The sequence below is a fragment of the Varanus komodoensis genome, unplaced genomic scaffold (assembly GCF_004798865.1).
Source record: "Varanus komodoensis strain SLA01 unplaced genomic scaffold, ASM479886v1 scaffold14_1, whole genome shotgun sequence".
Lineage (NCBI taxonomy): Eukaryota > Metazoa > Chordata > Lepidosauria > Squamata > Varanidae > Varanus > Varanus komodoensis.
The window spans coordinates 6,557,841-6,585,576 of record NW_025335438.1 but is presented as its reverse complement, the minus strand read 5'-3'; the positions used below and the strand labels follow the sequence as shown (position 1 = coordinate 6,585,576).

The 27,736-nt window shown below is 41.6% G+C and overlaps 1 protein-coding gene across 2 annotated transcripts; it reads right to left on the bottom strand.

Annotated features, from left to right (window-relative positions):
- Window positions 1-252: 252 nt before the first annotated feature.
- On the bottom strand, window positions 253-22,761 carry SNX16 (sorting nexin 16). Of its 2 annotated transcripts, none has more exons than XM_044424203.1 (8): window positions 22,617-22,761; window positions 20,007-20,460; window positions 19,310-19,396; window positions 17,355-17,503; window positions 11,365-11,434; window positions 6,876-7,012; window positions 5,550-5,669; window positions 253-1,890 (listed from the first exon to the last, which is right to left on the bottom strand). In XM_044424203.1, exons 2-8 carry the CDS (start codon window positions 20,373-20,375, stop codon window positions 1,782-1,784), a joined length of 1,041 nt encoding a protein of 346 aa, XP_044280138.1. In that variant the 5' UTR covers window positions 20,376-20,460; window positions 22,617-22,761; the 3' UTR covers window positions 253-1,781. The 2 variants fall into 2 exon arrangements, with proteins under 2 accessions (XP_044280138.1, XP_044280139.1); XM_044424204.1 differs by lacking the exon at window positions 253-1,890 and adding an exon at window positions 5,099-5,488.
- Between the last annotated feature and the right edge of the window lie 4,975 nt (window positions 22,762-27,736).

The window sequence follows — 27,736 nt, the reverse complement described above, 5'->3', positions numbered from 1 at the left end:
TTTTCCTGGAACATACGTCCAAGCCCCCTTCAGTGAAGCTACAGGCATGATACTTGGATACCAATCCTAGAGGAAGTAGACATCAGGTTAACGAAGGGTAAACCACACCCAAAATGCATTTGAAGCAAATACTATGATTTCACACATCATAGTAATAATGTGAATGTATACTAAAAGTTGATGAACCAGTTAACCTTGTACTCCAGGCACTTTTAATGCTGACTGTAAACATCAACAGATGACAAGAAAAGATATCATGTCCAAAGTTTATTTGCCCCAGATGGCTTTATATAGTTCTACAGAGATCTTTGTTCTTACACCCAAAAATACAAAGTGAGCATTGAAAACTCCAAGCACGTGGAGAGTGTGTGTTGAAAGCATTCAAACAAAGAAGTAGGTGGCACAGAGAAGAACAAAAGTGGCATTCTTCCCACTGGAAGAGCAGACAAAAAAGGCACTTTCAGCAAACAACTGCTGACCAGAAAGATTTTTTTTTAAAGAATCCACAAAGCTGACCCACACTTTATAGCAAACATATGTTACAAGCGAATTGCAAAAAGGCACTATTGTGCAAACCATTCTCACCTGCCGTCATCCAAGGGTTCAACTCAGACTAATTATATAAGCCAATGAACTTGGCATGTGAAGGGTTTTTTTTAATGATAATAAAGTGCATCACTGGGCTTAATACAATTTGAAAGCTCAACTACACAGTACATTGAAGCATTTCCATGTGTTCAGTATTCTAAAAAACACACATATGCAAACTGCAACTAGATTTAATCGAGTTAATTAACTGCAGAAGTATGGCTTGAACAACTCAACTTTCTGTCTATAATATACATGTTTTGACCAACATATTTATGCATTAGCAACTAAATAAGAGGTAGTGTTCTCTCTATAAGGCAGAGTTGTTGTTTCTGTGATTATGTGGCTGTGTGACAAACATGTCATTCAATTTTAAAAAGGAGTTATACGTTAAATCAGCTTTTGCATCATTGTCAAATGAAAGTGAATATTCACAGTGGGACTGGGCTATACAGTTTATTTTACTAAAGGTGCAATCCTTTGCATGTTTAGACAGAAAATGTCCTATATGCATAGGACTGTGCCTTAAGTTTCCATCTATGCCATAAAAACAAAAATCCACCCCTTCTGAAATATTCCCAATTTCTGAATTAGCATTTTGGTACTGTAAGCTTTCCTAGCTTATTGCATTAAAATTTACATATCAGTTATTTACATGTATCATTTTAAAAATCACAACAGATTGCATACTTTTTCTAAGCCCATATGACAGACCTATATTCCCCAGAGCATAACATTATATGCATATATAAAGAATCTGAAAAACCAGATACCAAAGAGCTGCCCATACAACAATGTGTCGTGTATTAGTAGCAAATATGTAATATACAACATGCGAGATGATAAACATGATGGATATCTACATATGTGACATTTAGCGTTTACATATTGGTAAATTGTGATTTATATACAGAGATTCTAGGCATAATGTGACCTGGCCTTAACCAGAGGTTTTAATATATTTGTGTGTGCATGTGTATGAGACACATGTGCATGCACACACACACACACAGCCAAATCAAAGCAGCACTGATTATCTTTCCTATGCCAAAGATTTACCCAGACTGAGTAATGTAAACATTCAAGTTGGTGCCTTCTCACCTCCTGCTTTATAGCTACTAAATGCTTCAGTTCAATGCATTCCAGCCATGATGCTTTTTGTTTTATATGAATGTAAAGGCAACTGGCAGTGTTTACATCCTTTCATCAGCAGTATATGCTATCTCAGCGACTTCAATTTCTGGCACAGAGTTTTCAGCCAGTGGACCACTCCAAGATGGCTCCTGATTCTCTTTTTTAGAACTGCAGGGGCAGAAAAAAAATGACTTATCATAACTGGATGGTTTATGTCTATCATTCGGTCTTGATCTGCAACCATCTTGATCCCATTTATTCCACATATATACACACTTATCCATTAGATGTGACAGGCCTATTTTTTTTGCTGCTTTTGGGTTGGATGCAAGTTCTGTCTCCCATGGGAAGAAGGGCTACACCGATGGAAGGCCCCTTCATCTAAGTTTTGAAATCTTTCTTCACCCCACACCAATATTTGCATCATTCAGCAAAGTCTCTTCAGGGGGCTGGAGGGACTACCATAGGAAGTAGTCCCTCCATGCCAGGTTGGTCCACAATAAATCTTCCCTCATCCGTGATTTGATTGTGGATGAGGGGGCCGACCTGGCTTGCATAACGGAGACCTGGGCGGGAGAGGGGGGGATGTTGCCTTCTCTCAAATGTGCCTGCCCGGGTATCTGGTTCAGCACTGTCCATGCCTGGAGGGGAGGGGAGGGGGGGTCGCTTTGGTTTACCGAGCCTCCATCTCCCTCACGGGACTTCCAGTCCCTTCGAGACCAGGGCTGGAGTGCCTCTGCTTGGTGTTGGGCGATCGAGACAGATTGGGGATTCTGTTGGTATACCGTGCACCCTTCTGCCCAACAGTCTCCCTGACTGAGCTGATGGAGATTGTCTCGGACCTGTTCTTGAGGACCACCAGGATGTTGGTCCTGGGGGACTTCAATCTCCATGCCGAGACTGGTCTGATTGGGGCGGCTCAGGACTTCATGGCCTCCATGACAGTCATGGGGCTGTCTCAACATGTCACAGGCCCGACCCATGAACGTGGACACACTCTGGACCTGGTTTTCTCGACAGGGCAGGAAGAGGGTGGTCTCAGGCTGAGGAATTTATGTCTGACACCCCTGTCATGGTCAGATCACTTCCTTGTGAGGTTTGTGCTCGAGAGCGGCCTCTCCCTCTGTAAGGGTGCGGACCCGATTGTGTGGGTCCACCCCTGGAGCCGGATGGATCCGGACAGATTCCTGAAGGCCCTGGGGGAGTTTCCGGCTGACAAGACTGGTGCTCCTGTCGAGGCTCTGGTCGAACTATGGAAAGGGGAGATGACTAGGGCTGTTGACATGATCGCTCCTAAGCGTCCTCCCCCACCAGGCAGAGCCCACTCTTCCCCTTGGTATACATCTGAATTGCGGGCAATGAAGCAGGCTGGGAGATGGCTAGAGCATAGGTGGAGGAGATCATGGGATGAATCTGACTGAACACACTTAAGAGCCCATTATCGGGCCTATGCTGTGGCGGTGAGGTGGTGAAAAAGAAATTCTTCTCCGTTTCCATTGCCTCCTCAAAATGCCATCCGGCGGAGCTTTTTCGAGTGGTACAAGGCCTTGTCCGCCCTGGTCCTAAGAAAGATCTGGTTCCACCCTCAAAGTCCCGCTGTGACGACTTTGCCAAGCTTTTCAGGGAGAAAATCACTCAGATTCGTCACAAACTAGACTCTACTATTGATTCAGAGGCTTCTGGGGAGATACCAATGTCGCCGTCTGGTCCAAAATTAATGGATGAATTTCAGTTATTGCGGCTTGATGATGTGGACAAGGTGCTTGGACGAGTATGTCCCACCACTTGCCTATTGGACCCTTGCCCATCTTGGTTAATAAACAACGCCAAGCACAGGATTGGAATCTGGATCTTGGAAGTGGTTAACGCTTCTCTGAGGGAGGGTCGGGTACCTGCCCCTTTAAAGGAGGCGGTAGTCCAACCTGCTCTGAAGAAAGCGCCACTGAATCCAGAGGTGGCCACTAATTATAGACCAGTGGCCAACATCCCTTTTCTGGGCAAGGTGTTGGAGCGGGTGGTGGCGGGACAACTCCAAGCACTCTTGGATGAAACTGATTATCTGGACCCATTTCAGTCTGGCTTCAGACCCGGGTACAGTACTGAATCTGCCTTTGTCACCCTGTACGATGACCTGTGCAGGGAGAAGGACAGGGGGACTGCGTCCCTGTTGGGTCTTCTGGACCTCTCAGCGGCTTTCGATACCATCGACCATGGTATCCTTCTGGATAGGCTAGCGGGATTGGGGGTCGGAGGCACTGCTTTGCAGTGGTTCCACTCCTATCTCAATGGCCGATTCCAGAAGGTGGTGCTGGGGGACTATGGCTCTGCACCATGGCAGTTATGCCATGGAGTACCGCAGGGATCCATTTTGTCCCCTTTGCTGTTTAACGTCTACATGAAACTGCTGGGAGAGGTCATCAGGAGGTGTGGGCTGTGGAATCACCAGTATGCTGATGATACCCAGCTCTACCTCTCATTTTTCACCAATCCAGGTGAGGCAGTGGCTGTGCTGAACCGGTGCCTGGCCGAGGTAATGGGCTGGATGAGGGCCAATAAACTGAAGCTCAATCCAGACAAGACGGAGGTCCTGTTGGTTGGCGGATCGGGCTTCGGGGAGGGTGAACTGAACCTAGTCCTGAATGGGGTTGCACTCCCTCTTAGGGACAAGGTTCGCAGCTTGGGAGTGCTCCTCGACCCAGAGCTTTCACTGGAAGCTCAGGTGACAGCGGTGGCGAGGAGCGCTTTCTTTCAGCTTCGGCTGATCCATCAGCTGCGCCCCTACCTGGAGTACAACTGCCTGGCGACAGTGATACACGCATTGGTGACTTCCCGACTTGACTTCTGTAACGCGCTCTACGTGGGGCTACCCTTGAAGACGGTCCGGATACTTCAATTGGTTCAAAATAGAGCTGCCAGGCTGCTGACGGGGACTGGGCATTATGTTCACATGACTCCAGTCCTGCGTCAGCTTCACTGGCTTCCCATTGAAGTCCGGGCCCAATTCAAGGTGTTGGTGATGACCTATAAAGCCCTTAACGGCTTGGGTCCTGGTTACGTGAAGGAGCACTTATGTCCATATATGCCCGCCCGCCCCTTGAGATCTGCAGGAGAGGCCCTTCTCCGGGAACCCTCCGTGAAGGAAATTAGGAGGGTGAGTACTCAGAAGAGGGCTTTCTCTGCGGTGGCGCCAAATCTATGGAATGCGCTCCCCAGAGAGGTCTGCCTGGCGCCGTCATTATTTGTTTTTTGGTGCCAGGCAAAGACCTTTTTATTCAAATGTTATTTTAATTGATAATATTATTTATTCATTTTATTCTTTGGCCAGGGCAACTTAATTTATATTGTTAATTTATATTATTCTATTTTGAAGTTTGTTTATGGTTGTGAATGGGGTGGCATAGAAGTCTCCTAAATAATAAATAAATAAATAAGGAGAGGGCAGAGAAATTCACTTTTGTTAGCACAGTTGCTCTTGCATAAAATTGAATCTAACTACATATGTTTTACATAAGGTCCATGATCCACAGCTACCTGTTTGTGTTGAGATTCATTCCCACATTATTTCTTTGGCAGATCTCTTGCCAAAGAGGCAAAACCTTCTACTTTTTATCTAAGAACCTTTTGAAGAGGAGAAAAAAGGTGCACATATACTTATTATGGCTGGATTACAAAAGGTAGAAACTTCTGGAAATACCTTTTAGCAAGATTGCCTACAATGACTCAGAATGTCCATAGCAGCATTTCTAGGAGGAACTGCATTTTAAATCTGAAAGCAAAATGCATTTCAGGGAATAACTTGAAAATAAACAATCACATGTTTAACTTACCTGCTGTCTTCTTCCAGAGCTCCTTGATCTGCCTCTGTCGCAGAGGATTCCACGTCACCGCTTCCCTCACTCTCCTGTCCTGACAACTTACGAGACTTTGTCTCCCCTAAATTTAAATCCCTGTAACAAAGTTAATAATGCACTTAAGTTAGAAAATAATGAAAAAGTATTTGAGCAAAAACTCTCTTTAGAAGATGTTTCCAGATATAATTACATTTCAACTACTCTATTAATTTGAAGACACAACCTGATACTAAGCAGTAATTTTCATTACAATTACATCTAATTCTGAGGCATGCTTTTGCATGCTCTGCCCCATATGCATTGACAGTTTGCTTATGTTTAAGGCTGAACAAATGAACATTTTAGAAATGAGATAATCAAATATGAATACCATATTTAATTTTGCAAAGCTAACAATAATTTATTTCTTCAGATTTAATTCCCACACCTACCGAAGACAAAAAGAAGTTCTTTCTTTACTACACATTACTAAAGATAGTATCTTTCTGTTGTACTTGCTCTTTGGAAATTACCAGCTCCATTACTTCCATGCCCTTTCTCAAATTAAATTAAGATTGCTGACACAGGGCCTGTTCAGACTGCTGTGCACAGGGATTCACATAGATCACTGCAATCAAAGGGAACTTCTAGTTACCATTTTCAGCTGCAGTTCCTTACATTGTACATAGGTTACTTTTGAGTGGTTGTTTTGTTTTTTACCATTATTGGCCAGTTGTGTTGCCTGAACCCAGTTGTATTTTACCATGGTAAATTTGGTCTTTAGATACCATGTTAGGAAACAGCTGCTTGATCTACAACTTCTCCATACCACCATAGCTCATTGTGTTCTCTAAACCCAGAATTGTAGTTTCCATGGGCCTGGTATGCAACTACCACAATATTCCTTGAAAAAAAGTGACAGCTGCAAGACCTGCTCCAGCCATTCAACTGCATGTGTGGACAAATGAGGAAGAGGCAGGTGATGCAGGCAGGGAGCAATGCAGCTTGGGAATGAATTTCAGAGGTAGTGGCTGATGAAATACCTTCCAACAGCAGAAGGACTGAGCAGGCAGAATGGAAACCAAGATAAAGTAGAAACCACTTGATTGTCTGTTGGGTAGATCATGGGAAAAATAAAGTATACTGCAGTAACCACATAGGGTTGTTTGTTGTGTGAACCCAAGCAACATTTCCTGGCTGTCAAGATAAAATATTGAGAGGGGAGTTGCAATAGAAAGGGAAGTGTTCAAAAATCCTGGAGTGCATGAAGTGTTTTGCAGTTGCTGATCTGGAGACTGCAACAAGCATCTACTGTCAACCTACCCAATCCTTTTCTCCATAGCATCAATGTATTCTTCTTTTTCATTTAATAATTTTTTTAGAGCTTCCACCTCCTTTTGTTTCTCAGAAAGTTCCTTTTGCAGACGGTAGTTTGTTTCCTCCAGAGTCTCACAGAAAGCCTGTGAGAAAGAGAAAAGCAAACCATTTTGGAAATAATAGGTGTTCAGGAAATGTAAAAGACTTGACCCTGATTCCATTATTTTCCTATGCATTATTTCCTTACTGTAATATTTTAAGTTTCAGTGTTCACATAGCATGCTTTGTGTGAGTTTTAGTGTTTTAGGGTTCACAGTGCATAGCACATAACTAAACTGTGATTTCCAGGCACTGAGAAACACTGCTGTACCACTGTACCACAACTCGTTGAAGTGACTACCAGCCTGTCATTTTTGTATGGGAATACTCTTGTGGTGACTCTGGCACATGACAAGTAAATGGCTCATACAGATCTTATTACAGCGCACATTGCAAAAGATGTTCAGAATGACCTTAACAGGCACCTGAGGTTTGAAAAGATCTCCACCACAGAATGAGAGACATCTTGTAAGAAGTGTCAATATTTTGCAGGCACATCAAGGCAGACACATGAGTTTGCCCGAAGGGATCCAGAAAAATGCCCAGGAGCTAAACATATGGCTTCTGTTGCAAATTTTACAACAGCAAAATCTTCTGAACACCCACATGCCTTCCCCATCCTAGAGGAAGAAAATGAATGTCTGACTGAATGTGCTTTTGAAAATGACCTGAAAATGCTGATATTTTCAGCTAAAGCTTGAGAAAACAAAGCGCATAGGTGACTCTTACTGTGGTTAGAGGATGACATTTCTATAATAAGGTTTTTTAAATTACATTCCGTAGCCTCCTCCCCCTCCTCCACTCCCGCACACCAGCACCAACACCGCTACCACCATCACAATGCATTTGTATTCTATTATGTTCCCTCTTGCAAGAAATTTAAGGTCACCGCGCTATTTTTATCCGCACAACTGCAATCTTGAGAGGTTGGTCAGAGCGACTTGCCCCAAGTCACCCAGTGAGCTGCATGGCTAAACATGGACTGGAACCCGGATCCCCAGACCAACACTCTACGCACCAGACCACACCGACTATTGCTATTATGGTCCTGCTGCCACCCTCCAGTATTTAATGCATTCACCAGTATTTACGCCAGTATTTACCACTGGGCTCTGGCCATCATTCTGTGTTTCTGCACTGCCTGATAATATAAATGCAGTGGTACCTTGGCTCACGAACTTAATCCGTTCCAGGACTGTGGTTGTGACCCAAATTGATTGTGAGCCAAGTTAAATTTCCCGTAAGGTTCAATGTAAATAAGGTTAATTCGTTCTGTAACTATTTATTTTAAATCAGAAAAATGTGAAGAAGCAAAGTGACAAAGAACAACAAAGATCACGGACATATCCCTGCACACGCCCGTCATCCCAGTGCACTGGGAGGGGGGAGTCGGGCATGAACGCAGGCGTGCTGGGGGGGGGCACAATCGTGCTGTGGGGGAGATGGCCGAGATCGCGATTGTGCTCATGCAGGAAAGACAGGCGCAATCACTGGCGTGCTCCTGAAGGAAAGACGGGTGGAATCTCGGCCATCTCCCCCCCAGCCTCCCACTTGGGGGGGGGGGGGGGGAATGGCTGCGATTGCAGTCACCATCCAATGTGGAGTTCGCGACCTGAGTCAAAATTTTTATGAAATTTTTGTTCGTAACCTGATTTGTTTGCGAGTCGAGGTACCATTGTATTGGAAATATTGTGACCCTGCACCAAAAATAAAAAAATGGAAAAAAAAAGGTATTTGATGTTTTACATGTTATGCAAAATTCTAGATCCCAAGGGCACTAGCCACTATGACACTACTGTTAATATAAATTATGTTGCACTGGTGTAAATGATTGCAAGTGCAACATCAATAGTGCTTGTTGGTTTGACGGGTTTTCCAGGAAACCTGCTGGACTTGCAAACACTGTTGGAGTTGTGCTAGAGGTAGTCTACCCTATCACAATGTAACTTAGATCAATCGTGGTGTTGCATTGGATACTGACCCATGAGTTCATTGCACCAAAGAGATACTATTCCAACTAATGACTCAATCATATATATATATTTACTGGGAAGTTAAATCCCATTAATTATATGGGATGTATATCCTAGTAAGACTAATGATCAAGCTGATTCACATGAATTTTGCATATGTGAGCATCTGTAAACATGAGGCTGATCAAGTAGGCAATTCTCTATGAAAGGACATGGCACAAACCTGTTGAAAACATACTGTAAGGTAAGAACAAAGGCAAAAACAAGAACGGTATTCTAACACAGTACTGTTGCCTTCCAACCAAGTGTTAGGTGGAACAGCTGGATCTGGATTGTCAGGGAGTGAAAGGTAAGGCAGCATTCTCCAATCTGGGCTGTCTAAATGTGGAGAGCACCAAAGTAGATAAGACTGCTTTAAGATACACAGAAATGTTTTTTCCCACTTATCTTCTTGATATGACAAATGCAAGAGTTAATTCTGCAGAGGCCCTAATATCGTTACCTCTGAGATACTGTCGGACAGCAGTCAATATATTTTCTGTCGCCTAGCCCTTCCTCTTACCACTTCTACATTTTCAGTGTATGTAAGAAGTCCTCACAAGAGGCACATCAGGCACATTGTGAGGCACAAGGCAAAGAAAATCATTTGGTCTGGGAAGCTACAAAGCACTGATTGAAAGCCTACTCTCCTTTTTCTTAAGTGAAAGCAACGACGAGTCTGCATTTTATAATTTATTGCTGATGTAACTAACAAAAGAAACATTGCAATTTAGCAGTGTTCCTAATTTAGTGTTGTAGCACATTCAGTTAACCATGCATTCACAAGGGGCTGGTACAGACTTAATGCTCCCAACTGTAGATCCATTTTAGCAATGTATTCAGGAAATCCAGAATTAGTGGAAATTAAAGTACATTGGGGTATGAGCCTATGGTGCCTAGACCTTCTCCAAGAGGCTGCAGGATAATTCAGATTCTGAGTTCCAAGATTAGAGGCAGCGCTCTGATCTCAGAGCTCGGAACTGGTGCTCCGGTCGCTGTCTACCACTCGCTTGTGCCTGGTTATGGAAAGAAATGTGCCGATTGTTCTTTGAGTTGGGAAAGTACCCTCAGAGAGGTGTTGTGGGAGTGACCTTGGAGAAAAGTTAAAGGAGGCAGGGAAGGAGACTGGGAAGAGAAGGAAGGAAGGAGACTGGGGTGGCCAGATTAAGAGACGTTCCGAAATTGCTCCAGCCACCTCCCCACCATTTCTGAAATGCTTTCAGCAGCTCTCTGGAAGCAGCAATCTACCAAAAATGAAGAGGGGGAGACGCAGGAAGGCAAAAATTGCTTCTGCTGTTCTCCCATTTTGTGCTGGATGAACATGAGCCTCCAAGTTATCTCAATAGCAGCATTTTATCCAGTTCAAGACAATAGTGTCAGTCTAACAAGAAGCTTATTAATATGTGCTAGAAATTGTCCACAAGCAGCAATGTTTAAATCTGCAAATATTCAGTAGTCTAATTATTCTAGATAGGAAATCTTTTAATTTCAGGAACTCAATTTTGCATTATTTGCAAAATCAAATGGCAAAAGGAAACACTAAAGCCACATGATCTGATGCTATGAAAGGGTGGTGGCTCAGGGGTAGAGTTCCTGCTTTGAATGAAGGACGTTCCAAGATTCACTCCTCAACTTCTGCAGGTAGGGCTAGAAAGAACTCTGCCTGAAATCTTGGAGAGTTGTTGCTAGTCTGTGTATACAGCAAGGATTAGATGAACCAATGGCCTGATTCTGTATAAGGCAGGTTCAGGACAAAGTATCCTATATTTGACAGCATAAGAGCACAGAGACAACCAAGAAACAATGAAAACTCAGGAGCTACAATTGTGATTGAATATTTGTCCTTAATTTAAGAAAGCCAGCGAAGAGAACTTTCTTGCAGTTCTGCAAAAATGCAGATGCCAAAGAGAGTATGTGCAGAAGTGATCAAGCAAAAGGACCAGATCCTAGAAGCAGATATATCAATAAACTGAAGCTGTGTGATGAATTACGTACTCAGCAGAACCATACAGGTCATTAAAAATTAAAATATATTGGAGAGAGGCTAAATCAAATATCTGAAATTAAATAATAGTTAAAGAATTGGAGAAATCATGTGACATTCCGTACTACTTCCCCAGTCTTTCCCCCTCACATCTTCCAAGTAATTAGTGATCTCCATTTCCCTGCTGCTTTCATGCATTTTGGCTTTTTGTGTTTACCTACAGTCCATAGATTATTCGATTGATCCTTTTTTCCCTATGTGGCAGACATGTTGCTGCTGCTTGAAATAGATGTCCATCCTATTATAAAGTCACCAGATGATAAATCTCAAATGTAACAGTGAAGTTAAAAGAATTTTGTGCTAACTAAAAAAAAAAAAAAACCAACAACATTAAACTTACCCTGCTTTCTTCAAGACTATCAAATGGTCCTGGAGGATCATCCAGACAAAGAAACTCCCTTATTGCAAGGCTTTGAAAAAAATGGAAAAACAGATGACATTGGCATCCACAACAGAATATCCTAAATGCTGAACAGCAGTTCACTGTGGAAATGCGCACAGAATGCAATGTTGCTCTCGAAAGAAGCAACTTCTGCAGAAGGAGTTACTGCTCCATAAAGAAACCCCCAAAATATGCAGAAACACTATTTCCAGATTGAAACAGGTCAGTGGACCTCTGTTCTGTGAGTTCACCGATCTGTCCCATTTCGGAAATTCACATTACCACTTGTTTTGGATGTTGGCTCCACTGCTTCTTGGGCAGCACAAGTACTGCCCAATCATAAATTGACAGACATAGAAGTGTCCCTTCAACTTTTACTCCATTCATTATGTACTCCTGCCTATTTTAAAAAGTGAAGCTTCTTCTCTTTCACTTTCTATAAAAAATGTAAAAGCCATATGTAATTTAAACATACACACGAAGAGACAAAACAGCAAAGAGCTGCTAACTAATCTTATATACTCATGGAGACACTGGAGCTTTACTAGTACATGGTAAAATGCTTTTTAAAACCAGGGGAATATCAAAAGCACCTTAGAATACTTGTACACCTTAAGTACTCATTCTTCAAAAGAAAAAAATCCAAAACAGTGTCTGTATAAAGCAACTGTTTGGCAAAAAGCTGCTCTGGGCATTCCCAGTGGGACTGTACTTGTGGTTCAACTCAGGGGTGCATAATATTTTTTTACTTTCTAAATGGCCATCTGCCTATGTCCTTGGGTTCAATAAAGGCTGTTTCAAGGCAAACAGGTAAGGAGGCTTTTATAAAGGAATTGAGAACGACAGTTTTTGTGCCACAAAAACTTGCCTGGTACACACTGGCAAAAGGGCTAGCAAGAGTGCAATCCTATGCATGTTTAGCCAGAAAAATAGTTCTACATGCTCGGAGTTGTAGGACGGTCTAAACATGTATAGGATTGTGCCCCAAGTTACCTTTTCAATCTCATTTGCAGGTATTTAACCTATTGGGATTAACCTATTTTCTTTCCTGATTTTTCTCAAGTCATGCACAAAAGCAGGCAATAACCCACAAAGCTGCTGTTAAACTGGTATCATCTTTTTTATCTCTTTTAAAGAGAAATTTATCCCTTTTCCAATGTCTTTTGGACTACTAGAAATTGTCTACTAGTGAGGCTGTTTGAAATGTCAACATTGAGGCAATTCAGGCAAGAAATTCTGAGAATGGCTTCACTCTCACTTCTGCCTATTTCCATACCTCAGAATAAGTTCTTGTTGTTGTTGTTGTGGTTGTTGTTTTGGGTGGGGGGGTGAAATCATTTAAAAAATATTTTAAAAGCAAAATAGATGTGCTTTTTTAAAGAACAAAAATGTACCACAGTTGTGCTTAGAGTTCTGGAATTTATAATGGTATCCCTGTGGCACTCCTACCCAACAGCTGCAGAGTTTGCATTTATAGACTGGGAAAAACCAGAGCTCTTTATTGCTAAGACAATAAAATAGAGTCAGCAAATTACTCTATTACACTACAGAGGCTTTGCCAACCCGGTGCTTCCAGATCTTTTGGTAGATTCCCACTATGAGGATGGGGGAGGCTGTCTGGGAGCTGTACCCTAATACATCTGGAGAGCAGCAGGCTGAGAAAGGCTGTTTCATCATCATCATCATCATATCTGTAAGGTTCCAGGTTTGACTGTTTGCAAATATTAAAATAATATTTATTCAAGAAAAATGCCTAGAAAAAAGGAAACAATGCTTTTTTGCTTCATTTGACAGTTCTAACAGCTGACCTTTTCCAGTCATGGTTATATTATGGTGGGCCTTCTGTTCATGGTTGAACTGCTGTTTTGAAAAGATGCAGAATGAGGTTGCAAATGGCCATCACAGAACAGCTTATGACATGAAAGCACTGCTGTTCTGCACTGTAGTCTTCACCCTTGATTTCCATGCTTTGTAACACATTTAGACTGAACAACTGAGTTTAAGAACAATTTTGATAATATTAAGCTACAGAATGCTTATCCTAAGTGACTAATGTAAAGCTTTTTCATGGGAGAACAATAATAAAAAGCATAGCCCTTGCATTCAAGCACTTCTGTAAAGCTATTTATGAATCAATTGGTCTATTTTGTAACAGAGTCAGATAACCTTGTCTGCAGTGTAGCCTTTGGCTGTGCTAGTACCCATAACCACATTTACTGTACCATGTATCTAAGAAACATTTACTAGGGAAAAAGCTCCCTCACCCAGTGCAAATATTTGTTTTTGTAAACTATGTAACACAGTCACATTTAAGAATGAACCAGAAATTTAAAGATATCCATGGAAACTTCTTGGTCAGAGACAGTATATCTAAATAATGGATTCTGGTAACAAAAACCAGGGGAGAGCCCTTGCCTTTATGACCTTTATTTAGAGCTGCCCGGAAGGAATTGATTGCCCAAATGTTGGAAATTAGATGCTGGACCAGACATACCTTAGGTATGACCCATCAATTAGACTCCATAATTAATCCAATGTTTAATACACAGCCAGATGATTCGGGCTGCAATACTAAATGTATTTTTGTCAAAGTCCATAATGACAAGTGCTTTTCAAATTTCATTTGGGAAGTTTTAAGAAAGTAAATGCAATTTTGGCCTCTCTCTCCGTTTTAAAATCATAATGGAGTGCCCATGAGGAAGAGAATTATCCTTTAATGTTTGGGTTCGGAAAGACTGAAAATGATGAAAAGCAGTTTAAATGCAAGCTGGTAGATAGGCAATACTAATAGCAGATGAAGGTGTGTGTCTTGCATAGAAAGCTCCAGCTAGCCCAGTGGGAAAAACACATATATGCATTTGCCTTTCTATTCTATGCAAACCAGCAACAGCAGAGAACTGAATTTCAATTTTAGATTTCCCTCCAGGATAGTGTGGAGTTACAATTCTTGCCCAGCTCCTGAGAAGGAAATCTAATAATCTAGGCATTGGCTTTACAGGTTTAACACCTTCCTCTCGCTTCCACATTCTCCAAATGCATATATTCATGAACAGAGGGGAGTGGCTTTAGTTTGAGCTAAGTTTCTTTATGCCAATGTACTAAACACTGTACACAGTTTGTGTCTTGTGTATTCTGATATGTTTTGCTGAAAACACCTTTTAATGAATGTATTCAGATGAGGATTTTTTTTTTGTTTTTTTTGTTAAATCTGTTCCATCTGTGTTTTATTCATGGTCAAACGCTTTTTCTTACAGCATCTGCTCACTGATCAAATTGGATATTTTATAGGTACATTTTGCTTTACTTACACTAATCCACATGTGTGCTAAAGTGCACTCATGCATGTGCAATAATGTGCTCATCTGCATTAACTAAGCACCTCTTTGCTCACTTTCATGCTTTAGCCTATCACCAGTGGGGGATAATGTGCATTTTTGGTCAGTGGTTGTATATGCTTCATATTTTTGTATTTGTATATAATTTATATATAAAATTTGTATATAATTCTTGGAAAGTAAACAAACTAGCAGAGACCAAATGGTCGTACATCTACAGAATCCACTGAGAAAAAGCAAGTCCACTGTAGAATATGTGGGTTGGATTCATGAAAGGCTGAACTTACTTGAATCCACTGGGGACTAGATAAGGCTCCTACCTGAAGCAGAAAGGTTGTATAAACCAGGGCTGCAGCCTCTCTTTCAGCCTGAGGGCCAGATTCCATTTTGCAGAAGATTTCAGGGGCCACATTCGGGCAGTTGGAGCAGCTGAAAAGGGTTGGTGGAAAGAGGCATGGCTCTCTGCAGAAGCCTAGAGGGCCAGAATTGGGTTCTTCACCTTGGTGCATTGTCATTACAACCCTTCATAATCCTACACACACTTATTTTAGGGTAAGCCCCATGGGACTCAAGGGGACTTACTGTTTCGTAGGCATGCTGGTTTGTTGGAAAGCCCTTATTATTAAGGTTAATGAGCCTATATTTATAACATATAGCACAAAGACTTAGCAGGCTTTCATTTGACCTGTCCAAAGCATTTAAAAGGGAAATAATCAACACATTATTACAATACAACATAACGTAAAGAACCTCACTAATCAAATCTTATCTGACATATTGTCAAGAGAAGTGGCTCACACAGTCCTGAACACGCAGCACGTGTCACTGCTTGGCACTATGCCAGGAAGAAAACACTGAAGAGAACATTTATTCTGATGTAAGATGTGTGGGTAGTCCTGACAAGAATTTGGAAACACTCTATGAGTTCACTAGCAGTGTTGTTATGCATTGGTATAAATATTCATTATCTCTTCGATAAGCAGAACAGTTTTAAAAAATTTGTTTTATTCGGACATTAGTGGGCATATTTACAATATTACAGATAAATACAGAATTAATTGTGTCTCAGATATTTTAGTTCCCATTAAAAGAAATCAAATGCAAACATCTCAACAAAATCAAGTAAAAACTCATGCTGAACCTTGCTCTCCAACAGAGGTGGGCAACATGAGAACTCCCTGCTATTTGAGACCATAGATTTAATTTTCCTGAAAAAAATGGCATTCATAACCTAAATTGATTCCTAAATGGGTCAAAATTAGCTTCTACAGATGACATTTATTAAATTGGCTTATGGCTTGTGCCTGTGAAAATAGTCTCTCGATCTTTTGCTATTGCCTATCCCGCTCTACAATTTATTCTGGACCAGCTGGTACTAACAGCTGTATCAAATGTTTGTCCTGCTTTGACCAGACCTACTGAAATGAACTAGACTTAAATTGGTATTACATTAGATGCAAACCTTAGACCAGGTTTCCTCAATGTGGTGTCCTTCAGATGAGTCGGGCTATACATTCTAGGATGCTGCATCTTAGGCATTGTAGTCTACCACATCTAGAGGACACCAGGTTGGGGAAAGTTGGCCTACAGTGACTAGTGCCGCAACAAAGCTATACATTCAAATGCTGTAAGATTTCTCAAATATGTTACTGGATGACATCCTTTTCTAAAAACACAAATGGTCAAAAATTTCATACATCGTACAACTAAAAGAAAATAAAGTAACTAAGGAACAATCACTTCGGCCATTTCTTTTTTGCTATTCCACATAAGTATACAGAAAGCATGTCAGAGGCAATCTGCTTCTCTAACCACTTTCTAATTTACTCTGAAATAGTTGTTACTTGAATCTTCCACCCTGTACAATCAAATCAGATTCTAAAATAATTACCCATCTAAAATAGCACCCATCCAGCTACTATTAACAAACTGAAGCTCAGAGAAACAGAACACTGGTGTCTCTGGGTTCACATTTCAAATTCATTTTGCTGCCCAATAGCAAATATCTCAGACCATACATCCTTCAACATTGTTTATTCCAGAAATTCAAATATAAGCAAATGAAACATGGTTTCAGAATAGAAGACCATGGACTCAAATATTCATACTTTTAAGTATTGCCCACACAACCACTTCTTAGGAAACATATCACAAATACAGGACAGGATAGAGGGCATTCCATTCATTGTTTGTTTTAGAGTTACATAACCACAGTACACACAACTAAAAAGCAGCTATTTTCACACAGATACATTCTTGCCTTCATCCAGTTTTCTACCTCCAAACGGCAACAAAAACTCTTTCCACCTTTTGCTAGAATGTAGCTGTTTGAACTATTTTTCCAGACTTCCTTTCAAAACTGCTTTTGCAACTTGAACTGACTTGCCTTGTGGTCATTTAAGTCCACTTAACTTCCTACACTTTGGAATTCTTCAGATACAGCAATGAATTCAATTATTCACATTCAAAAGCTCAAAAGTAGCAGTAAAATTCTGAATGTGTGGCTAGCAGAGCTCAAACCAACAATCAGCAAAATGATCCAACACCTAAAAGGAACGTACTCCTTTGTTTGAATAAGTTAATCACAGATATAGGAAGATGAAGATCACATACCAGTTTGCAATATCTTTGTGAGCTACTAAATTCTGCAGGAATGCTTGCAGTCCCAGCTGTCTATCTTCCAGGAAGTCAGGATTGTAATTATCCTTGAACCAGCGCTTTGGTGGAAGTGCCAATCGAAAACCAGGGAACATCTCTTTCAGCTAAAATAGTTAAACAGGAAGTTATGAGAGTAAAAATGACACTTTATTTAGACAATATAGCACTGAAGTTTGTTACACAGAAACTCAGCTTTGATGACTTTCCTACATATGTAGGTTGGATTTTGTATTTGTTTTGGCATCATTTTGTTCTAGGTTATGTTGCACGGGTAAAAGTCTCATGGGAACTAGGACAGGGGGTTCTTGATGGGAGGATAACAGGGTATCTGCCTTAGTTGTATTTGGTGATCCTGACCTGTATGGTCTCTACCCTAGTTGAGTTAAGAGGTACAAACATTTAACAGTATGTGAACTCAGGATAAATACAATGTGTCTTACTGCTCAGCACCTTAGTGAGGCAACCCACAAAAGCATGTTTAAATTACCAGTCTAAAGCCTTGGTGAAAAACCAGTCTTGAAGTGGAGGTAGACAGGACAAAGTATTACCTGGACACCCTGTGAGGTGCCTTTTGTTTTAGGAACTCTATCTAATTATCTCTTGGAAGTGTGCTTTTGTAATACTTAGCCTTAGCTCAGTGCACCTCTGGTGACCTCTACAGACATTTTTTTGTACTTTTTGTTTTAACTTCATCCTGAGAATGCCCAGAATTTTTGTCCTGATGTGCGCTATAACTGCCCCAGAACCTGGTCACTTGTCTCTGTTTTGGTTGTGAAGCCCAGAGTGGGCTCCAAGATCTCCCCAAGTCTCCCACAGTGGTTGGTGCAGACAATATGGTAACCAACACTCAAGGCTTGAGTATGAGTTAGGATTAGGGTTATTGCTAATCTATGGGTTGTTGTTGAAACAGCTTGTCTGAACCCAGCTGTGATAAAAAGCAATGGTTTGTTAACCACAAACAACCTAGAATTCATAACCCAACAACCATGGGATCTTTTCAGGGGTTGTTCATGGCTAAAAGTCTGTTACCCCACCTTTGTTCAGACAACATGATAATTTTAGCAACAACATACAATTCAAGAATAACAACCCTTGAGTGTGAGTTATCATGTCAATCTTTTCTCTGCTGTTTAAACCACATTTACCATGCCAGAGTTCCTTTCTCCTTACTTGTACCACATTGCTAACTTACACAGCTGTATCTCTTGTTGTTTTTTACTCAGACAGATATTCACTGCCACTGAAATGCTCAGTGCTGCATTTTGAATGGATATTTTAAGTAGGATCACACAGTTCTCTCTCTCTCTCTCTCTCTCTCTCTCTCTCTCTCTCTCTCTCTCTCATATACATGCAACCCAGTTGTTTGTCATAAAGGGTAGTGGAAGGGGACCTCAACTTGATACATATATGCATTTGTGAGACTGTGTGTCTCTGTGACCTAGCCTCTACAGTGAGGTGATGGTCTGTTAAAAATGCAGTCTTTAAGGTTTTTTTTTTCTTTTCTTCCCAGCTTTAAACTTAGGGCACTGTGCTGAGGTACTTCAGCAGTTTCAGCCCACAGCAATCCTAAGCTTCCTTTCCTTCCCTCCTTCTCTTAGGTCCCTTTGCCTCTGTCCATATTTTCTATTTTTCCCAGAGCAATCATGGTCCAAGAAGAGAACTTGCTCTGGGGCTGTCCATTCCAAATTGCTTTTAAACTGCATTCTACATGTAATTGGGCTTCTAATAATTGCATAGTCAGCTGGAAGGATCTAAGTGGATTCAATGGGATGCAGAAAGGAGAAGATGGAGAAGCTCCATTCTACTAGTGGTATCCATTTAAAGGGCACAACAAAGAAGTTGAATCTGATCCTAAACTTTAATCTGGAACATTAATAACTGTTGATCTTGGCTTCTTTAAACTTACATACCTTATCATTCAGCCTGGAGAAGTCTGTATACCTTCTGAAAACTACCCAGTTTTCTTCTGGATTTCTCTTAACAAGGATTTTGTAAACCTGTTCAACAAAAACAAAGGCTATTAAAGCAGCTGCAATAAATAGTGTGAGCAGCACAAGCTACTCATATTTCACTGTAATTATTGGAAGGCTGACATAATCATTCTTTGTTTGAGAAAAGGAACAACTGTTATCAAAGCCTGCCAATGTTTACCCAAGTTTGAAACAAAAATGTTTCGTGTAAGTCTACCACTGGCATGGTCTTTACTAGTATAGTATTTACTACCTTCAGGATAAACCAATTTATGGAATTCAACTTTCCAGTTTCTTAAAAGATGCTTGCACAAAATAGCAGCTTTCTGAAAGTTCCCCACATTTCTAACTAACTATATTTCCTTAGAATCACAAGCCAACCAAACTAGATATATATGGCTGGGGCTAACATTTTAATGATTATCAAATTATGATAAGTAAAATGAGTTGCCACCAAAACACTGTGCCCCTACTTGCCCTAATCGAGAAAGAAGCAGTTCCTTTACAAAGTGCTGACTCCTTATTGCATAAGCAGTGGGTACCACTGTTTCAGCAGAATGAATGGGAATGTAGCTATGGCACTGGATATTGCCTTTGGCGATTAAACTATTTTTAAGAGGGAAGCAATACAACTTACTGTGAATTTTGCTCTTTCTTCCATCACTTCATAGCCTAGTATTGTAGGTGTTGCAGGCCGGTCTTCCCAGCTTCCAGAGTCTGTATTTTGCTCAGTTTGTTCTGATGGTTGACTGCAATATTCCATAGATGTGTTCGTACCTATAAATTTAGTCCTGACATGTGGGCTATTACAAGGAGATGAAGTAGCCCCGATCTCATCAGGGACACTCATCATTTTAAAACTACTGTTTGAAGAGTCCTCCAACTGCCCCTTTGAAGAATCTGAACACGTTGAAATACTCCCAAGAGATGATCTTCTTTGGTTTCTGTTTGTGGTAAAATTAGAGTTTCCTATAGGAATTGGAACAGGAACATATGGAGTAGCCATTCTTCATAAGAAAGCTTAAACTAATTGATCCTTTCTGATTGTAGATTTTAGGAAGTTCTCACGTATTAAACTTTCCTTCAATTATCTGGAAACAGAATGAAGTAGGGCTTAATTGTGTTTTGATATTCCCATCACAATATTCTTTAAAATATTAAGATTTCTACTCCATAACAATATTAGGGAAAATAGAAAAGGTAATAATTTCATATAGAAATATAAGCTGAATGTGCCAGAAATTCAGAATGTACCAGATTTTATAAAAGAACTTAAATACTAGTGTATTTTAGCATATATTTGAACAGTATATGTAGAAAGCAACAGTGCCAAAATAGTAATTTTGGTAAGATATTGAAGAAAGATGTGCACTTATTTTAATCTATTGTATTAAAGTTTAATATAGCTCTCTAATGCACATTTTACTACAAGAGTCATTGAACCATCCAGTGCAGAAAGTAAACAATTATGTCTGAGGTTTTTTAAAAAGAACATCAGTACTAAAACAATTTTATTCATGTTTTGAATTTCAGGCTTTTTGGAATAACTAAATTTTATATTCATGTAAAATACATACAAAGCACATACAAAGAGCCACACCACAGCAGACCAAAAGTGCATCTATCTAGCATTTTGCTTATGCAGTGGCCAACAAGGATCCTGCGGGAAGCCCACAAACAGGACATAAGGGCAGCAGCACCTTCCCACTTTTGTTCCCTGGCATACTGCTTCCAGCACTGGAGGTAACATATATACTGGTAGGCATTCATGAACAGGATCCACAGCAACATCACAGAAGAGGAAATGCAGAAAAAAGTAACAGCCTTGATGTTACTTCTCTCCAAAGTGATGACCACATGACAAAAATGCTTTAATGGAGTGGATTCCAGGATCTCTAAATCATCAGATGCGATTAAAGCAGCACGATTTATATCATTCCAAACTTCTCTCCTACAACTGGAATCATGTATAATTCAAGTGGCAGCTGACTAATCAAATCACTCGGAGCATCGCTTGATAGTTGTCATGATGCAAGAAAACAGTTCACACGTAATAGTACTGCAGAGTTCTGAGAAACCCTGGCTTACCACTGAGGAGCAGCATGCCCACCCCATTCCCAGACAGCTACCCATTCAGAAGGGACTCTGCAATTAACAACAAAACATCAGGCATTTCAGATGTCACTAGAAAACAAACTACGTAGAGATGTACGTGAGCATATGTGACTTTCCATGGTCACATGCTTTTTTATTTTTTTAAGCATTTCCTTGCTGCTGCTGCTGCTGCTGCTTTTAAAGCGTGCCTGACAATCATGCTATTATTGCATGGTATGAAAAACAAAGCCCATGTGGGCAGTTACACCAGTCTGTTGTGGGAAAGAGAGGAGGAGACACAGCAGGTGTGGCAAGGAAACAGTCAGAAATAAAAGTTTGGTGGCACTTTAGAAGACTAACACATTTGTTACGGCAGAAGCTTTCATAGACTAAAGGCCCACTTAATCAGATACGTGAAATGCTATGCTAGACAAGAAAACATATATATAACTCGGGATACATAAACAACTAGAAGATAGTGCAAACAGTGGGGTCAAAAGGCAATGCGATTCAAGAGATTTTTGGACTTCCACGGATGAATCTCTTGTATTTCATGGCTTTTTACGTTTGTAAACTGTCCTACAACATTACTTTTCAAACACTCTCTATACCCTATCTGTTTCTTAACTTTTCAGGCATCCGAAGAAGAGCTTGAGCTTTTTTGCCTTAAGGTGTTGCAGAATGCCTGTTATTGCTTTCGTTTTGGACTTGACGATCATTCCTTCTTCTGAAGGGAGTTGATTCTCCCTTGCCAGAGCCACGTTTGGTCTGCAAATTCGCAGCGAGTGAAGGTGGGAGACCGCGATGGAATGGCGAGCGGGAAAGACCGTTCCCCCACAAGTCCATCTGTACAGAAGCCTACCCTGATTTCACCGGGGCAGAACCAAAGCATCAGCCCCCCTCCTCCCTCAGTTCTGTCCGGGATCTGTGCCCTGGCCCGGAACGTCCTCAGGCACCTAATTCCACCCTTTGGCCACCTGCGCTTCCCTCTGCCCCCGCAAGCTTTACCCCACTGCCCCAAATAATCTCGACTCGCCTCTTCTGCCAACCAAGAAGGCGAGGTAGGAAGCGAGTCGGTCGCATCGCGCGGGGCAGGTAAGCAGGCAAGGAGGAGCAAGCGGCGTAAACTGCGTTTAGGGCAGCAGCATAATACCTGAAGGTTGGGGAAGGCTGCTTCGCCGATGCGGAGCCCCCAAGCTTGGCCAGGAAGCAGCGCCAGCGCCGCCGCCGCCGCTGGTTTCCCCACCCGTCTCGACTACACCTCCCAAGATGCATTAAGGCTGAACCTGCCCCTGGTAACCGCGCTGTCTTTTGGAAACTACAAACCCCAGCAGACAACGCGGCGAAGGCGGACGGTGAATCGGCACATTCTGATCAGCGCGCCCAGGGTGGTAGAGCCACCACCCTCTCCACCTCCTCCTCCCTTCGCTCGCCTTGCTTGCCGGGACTTGCAGTTCTGTGGGCTTTCCCGGCAGCTCGCACCTTGGGTCACTGGCTGCCCCGCCATAAAGCGCTGTCACTGCTGAGAAAAGGGAACGAGGAGGCTCGCGTATGCTGCACAATGCAGTGATATTATCGCCGGGCAAGCGGAAACTTTGCGTGTCATATTGCAAAACTGCTGCGGTCCAGATCGTGCCTGGAATGTCAATCTCCCTTACTCCGACCAAACCTCAGGAAGTCACTCTAGTGACCTAAATATTTCACACGCAGCGATCCTATGTATATTTACCCGAGAGTTAAGTCACAACAGGATGGGATTTAGCTCTCAGTAGACACGAATAGAAACGTACGGTCGGCTTTCTTCTTGGAGGAGGCTGAAGAAGACTGGGGTTATTTCAAGAGAATTTCCCCCCTTGCAACCCGAAAAAGAAACAGGTGTATTCATTACTGCTGTGTGCTCACCATTTTTATAAGACGTGAGAAGAGCACTGCATCTGCAACCTGATCGTTAGCATGCTCACATAGAAATAAGTGCCCCCGAGTTCCTATGTAAGTGTGCATAGTGTTGCAGCTGAGAGTACAATTCCATATCTGTGTTTACCCGGAAGGAAGTCCTGTGTACAATGCAACTTATTTCTGCGTATAGTTACTGTGTATAGTACCTCAGCCGAAGTTTGCTTTGAATGACAGTGTACTGTATTCTTCTGGTGTCTTGGTAATATTCGGGACCCACACACACACATGTGGCAGATTCCCACAGAGGAATCCCACAGAGGTGTAACTTCCAAATTGGACATCTCTTGGTGCTATAAATTAAGACAGCATACAGCTATTCAACATTGTCATACACCATCTGACTTTCTGTGGTAAGAAAAACAATGGAAGAAGCAATAGGAAAACAGGAGGGTCACAAACAGGGGACAAAATGTCTAATTCTTTTTTTGAATGAGGAAGGTGGAGTGCACAATAAACACTTTTCCTGGAAGCAATTTAAGTCTCTGTTCTTTCCAAAATTGAGGGCACAACCCCATGTTTAGTCAGAAAAAAGACCCAACACCAGCAATGATGGCAGTTGTAGACCCTTTTCATGCATAGGATTGCATCCTAAATTGCTTAGACTGCAACTAAATTTCTCCTTCAGATTGCCACCCTGAGTGCCTCTAATTATTCCATGCATAGCTGTGCTTTCTAAACTTACCTGTAAGAAAATTACCAGGGAACAATCCAAACTCATTTTGGCTGCAATTTCATGCACCAGCCCTCTCAATTCTAGTGTCCTCCAGATGCCTGAGCAATGGTCAAAGCTGGAAGCTGCAGTTGAAAACATCTGGAGGAAATGCTGCTGCACATCCATATATAGAGGTTGCATCCCGAACTCCATGGGTCTTACTCCTAACCAGATATGAGTAATGCTGCACTTTAAGAAGTATTAATATCCTTCAGCAAAATTGCTGGATTCGCAGCAATCAAACTGGTCATATCTTGACCTGTATTTTAAAAAAACTTCACTAAAAAAATTATGACAGGTTTTCTGTGAAAGTAGTTTACTTTTTAGCTGCATTTCACTGAGAAAATGTTTTGCTAGAGCTGGAAATACAGATACAGAAGGGAGTGAATATGTGAATAGAGTTGGTTTTACTGGAAAGCAAGATGGAGCCACCTTGTGGTAATGACATTCATTTCAGAATTATTAGTAGCAAAATTAGAATTAGCAAATTGAGTTTTCTAGGTTCCTTCCTAGCCATAGCCTTACAAGTGTTTTCACTTGTCAGTTTTAGAGTTCCTCCAGATGGACCGCTTCTAGATCAAGCAATAAACTGGTATTGTACAGCACAGCCATTCCACTATTTGCTCGTTACTGAATTTTCTATGGGGAAATAGGTACAAAATGCAGTGAGAAAACCTGAAAATACCATTTGTCTGGACCCCTGGTAAATTTCTGGGAATGAGGCAGTGTGATTGTACAACAAAAACATCCCTAATGGAAGCATACCTAGACTTACAGCTGTGAAACAGCTAGTAGGCTGTGTCACTCTTGCTCAGCTGGAAAGGCATGGTTCTGCAAGGGGATGAGTGCTGAATGTGGATGCTGTGTGCTATAGATTGTTCTCAAAAGGTGAGGAAAATTCACTGTGCATGGGTGTAAAAGAGAACAGCGAGGAAGCCTACAGGAAGAAAATTGATGCATTTGGAAAATGGCGCTGGGGGAATGCTTTGTGAATACCCTGTACTGACAGAAAGATGAAGAAGTGGGTCCCAAAGTAAATCAAACCAGAAATTGCTCTGGAAGCAAAAGTGATGGTATTGAGGCTGTTGTACTTTGCGGACCTCTTCCGAAGTCATAATTCCCCAAGGACACAATAATACTAGAGAAAGTCAAAGGAAGAAGAAAAGGGGAAAACCAAATATGAGATGGATCAGCTTCATAAAGGAAGCCATAGCTTTAAGTTTACAGTTGCTGAGTCAAGCTGTCAAAGACAGGACATTTTAGAGGACACTCATTCATAGAGTAGACATAGGTTGGAGATGATTTGACAGTACATAAATGCAACAAATGGAAGTGTCCATGATCAAATCTGTTTCTGTTCTGATGTCCTTAAGTTTGGTCTGGCAGCTAGTACAGAATGCAGCAGCTTAGTTACTACGGGAGCTGCCCGTTTTCAGCAAGTAACTCCTTTTGTTGAAGGCAGCATATGGGCTGCCATTAACAAAACCTGAAATCTGGCCCTATAGCAGCTTTTTTGGGGTGAGTGGCTGGGAGACACCGCTGAAGATCTAGATCCAGCTAGCGCCAGTGCTCTGAAGAGGACCTTGAAAAGTAACCCAGGAGCCAAACAACACGATAAAGAGGAGTACCCAAGGCAGATTCTCACTAGAACTACATCCGGGTGTGCCTCTATACTTTGAAGAAGACCAAGAAAGGGACCCAAGAAATCAGGGAAGGGAGAAATTTGAAAAACCCAGAAATGGATTCTGATGTGGATCTTGATCCAGGTAGGACCTGTCCTCTGAACCTTGACAAAGACCAAAGCAACAGAAACTGAGACATGGGGGCTACCGAGGCAGATTCTGACTGAATCTGCATCCCATTGTGCCTCCAGAAGACCAAGAAAAAACTGAAGAAACTGGGGAAGGGAGAAATTTAGGAAAGCCTGGGACAGGATTCTGAACTGGATTTGGATCTGGGTAGGACCTGTCATCTGAAGAGAACCTTGACAAGGAGCCCAACAACAAAAACCAAGACATGGAGAACTATGTGAGGCAGATCCTGATTGGATCTACATCCCGTTGTGCCTCCGTACATCGGAGAAGAAAGCGACCCAAGAAACCAGGGAAGGGAGAAATAATATTTTTGTAGGGTGCAGTCCTCTTCTGATGCACATGAACCCCCCAAATCCTACACAAAGTTGGAGAAGAGGTAAAGGTAGTCTTTGCTCTCCTGTCCCTTCTCCTGCATCTGTTACTAGAATGGCTTTTTCTTCTGTCTTGCTTGGGCATCTTGGGGGAGAAGGAGGGAGGCCTTTCTAGTCTTGGGCTTTCCAACCTTGTCCCTCGCCACCGAAATATCTTCTTTTGGCCTTCTCTGAGGTAGACAGCCTGGTTCTTTCTGTGCCAGCTGTGAGGGACCATAGAATTGATCCTTCCATTTTTATATTCTGCTTTACATATTTGGACGGATACAGTAATGGTAAAAAAAGTTGGCACTTGCCATTCACTTCTGTTGTCCTCAAAAAATTTTGCTGGGAAAATAATAAATCACATTGGTTTGCACTAACAACAACAACAACAACAGTAGAAGGAAACCAGGAGCGTGGCTCGCTATGGAATGCTGGGAAATGCAGGACTTTTTCTCTTTGAAACACACATTAGGTTGTTCCTTAAAATGATCAAGGGTTAAAGCATCTTCCTGTTTCACTCTTAGTATTACTGCTGGCTGCCATCATTAAATGAAATAATGACTACCCTTTTAGTTTTGCTCAGTATTATGTAATAATTGTATTATGTTGTTTGTTAGCAGCATTCAGAGGACTGCCTATGCCAATTGAATTTCTGTTTTATCTATCGAGCAGCTAGAGTATCTTAAGCAGTCCTTCCATTTTCCAGTCAAATTCCTGTTTTAAAGGGTCCCTAACAGCTGGAAAAAAGTAGGGCATTCAACTATTGGTTCAGGAAACAAGGCAAAAAGTGGATCATAAAGGGTGAGGAGGGGTGAGGAAACACGGAACTGGCTGCACAGTGATTGTATATCTTCCTCAACCTCCTCTTTTCAGCAAGAAGAAGCACCTTTTGTTTCTTTTGACAGTTCGCTTTGTAGCAACTGTGAACAGGAGTCAATCTGGGGACGGGGCGGGGGGGGGCGCGGAATGCATTTGGAGCCCCTTCTGGGCAATGTCCAGGGTTTGTTCCTGCTGCCCCTCATCAACAGACAGTTCCCTGGAGACTGTCCCAGGGAAACGGCAAAATCTGAAGACAAATAGAATGGCCAGGAAGACCCATAGTGTAACAAGAGCAAAGAAAGCCTAGTAGAAAAATCAAATTCTTCTGTGCTGTGTTTAAAAACTGCATATTTGACTTATTTCTGGAGCAGTACTTTAATGGAGTTTTGCTAGGAAGAATGAATATGCCGCATATCAAGATGCAAATAAAGCTATCCTAACTCAGAATTCCTTAGTTCCAGAGTTTAGATTCCCTGCTAATTGCCACAAACATCTTTTATTTTAGTTGATAGGTGCACTGGATTCTTTCTTTTGTGTTTAGAGTAAAACTGAATGGGAGCATTTAAAAACAGCATTCTGTTGTCTATTAACTGTAATAAAAGCATAGCTTGTGAAA

Bases quoted from the DNA above. Each gene is read 5' to 3' on its own strand.
- SNX16 (XM_044424203.1), bottom strand. From the start codon at position 20,375: ATGGCTACTCCATATGTTCCTGTTCCAATTCCTATAGGAAACTCTAAT. The intron at 11,435-17,354 runs GTATGTGATCTT...TTTTTTTCAAAG, and splicing joins CACAAAGATATTGCAAACTG to CCTTGCAATAAGGGAGTTTC. The intron at 5,670-6,875 runs GTAGGTTGACAG...ACTTTGTTACAG, and splicing joins GCTATGGAGAAAAGGATTGG to GGATTTAAATTTAGGGGAGA.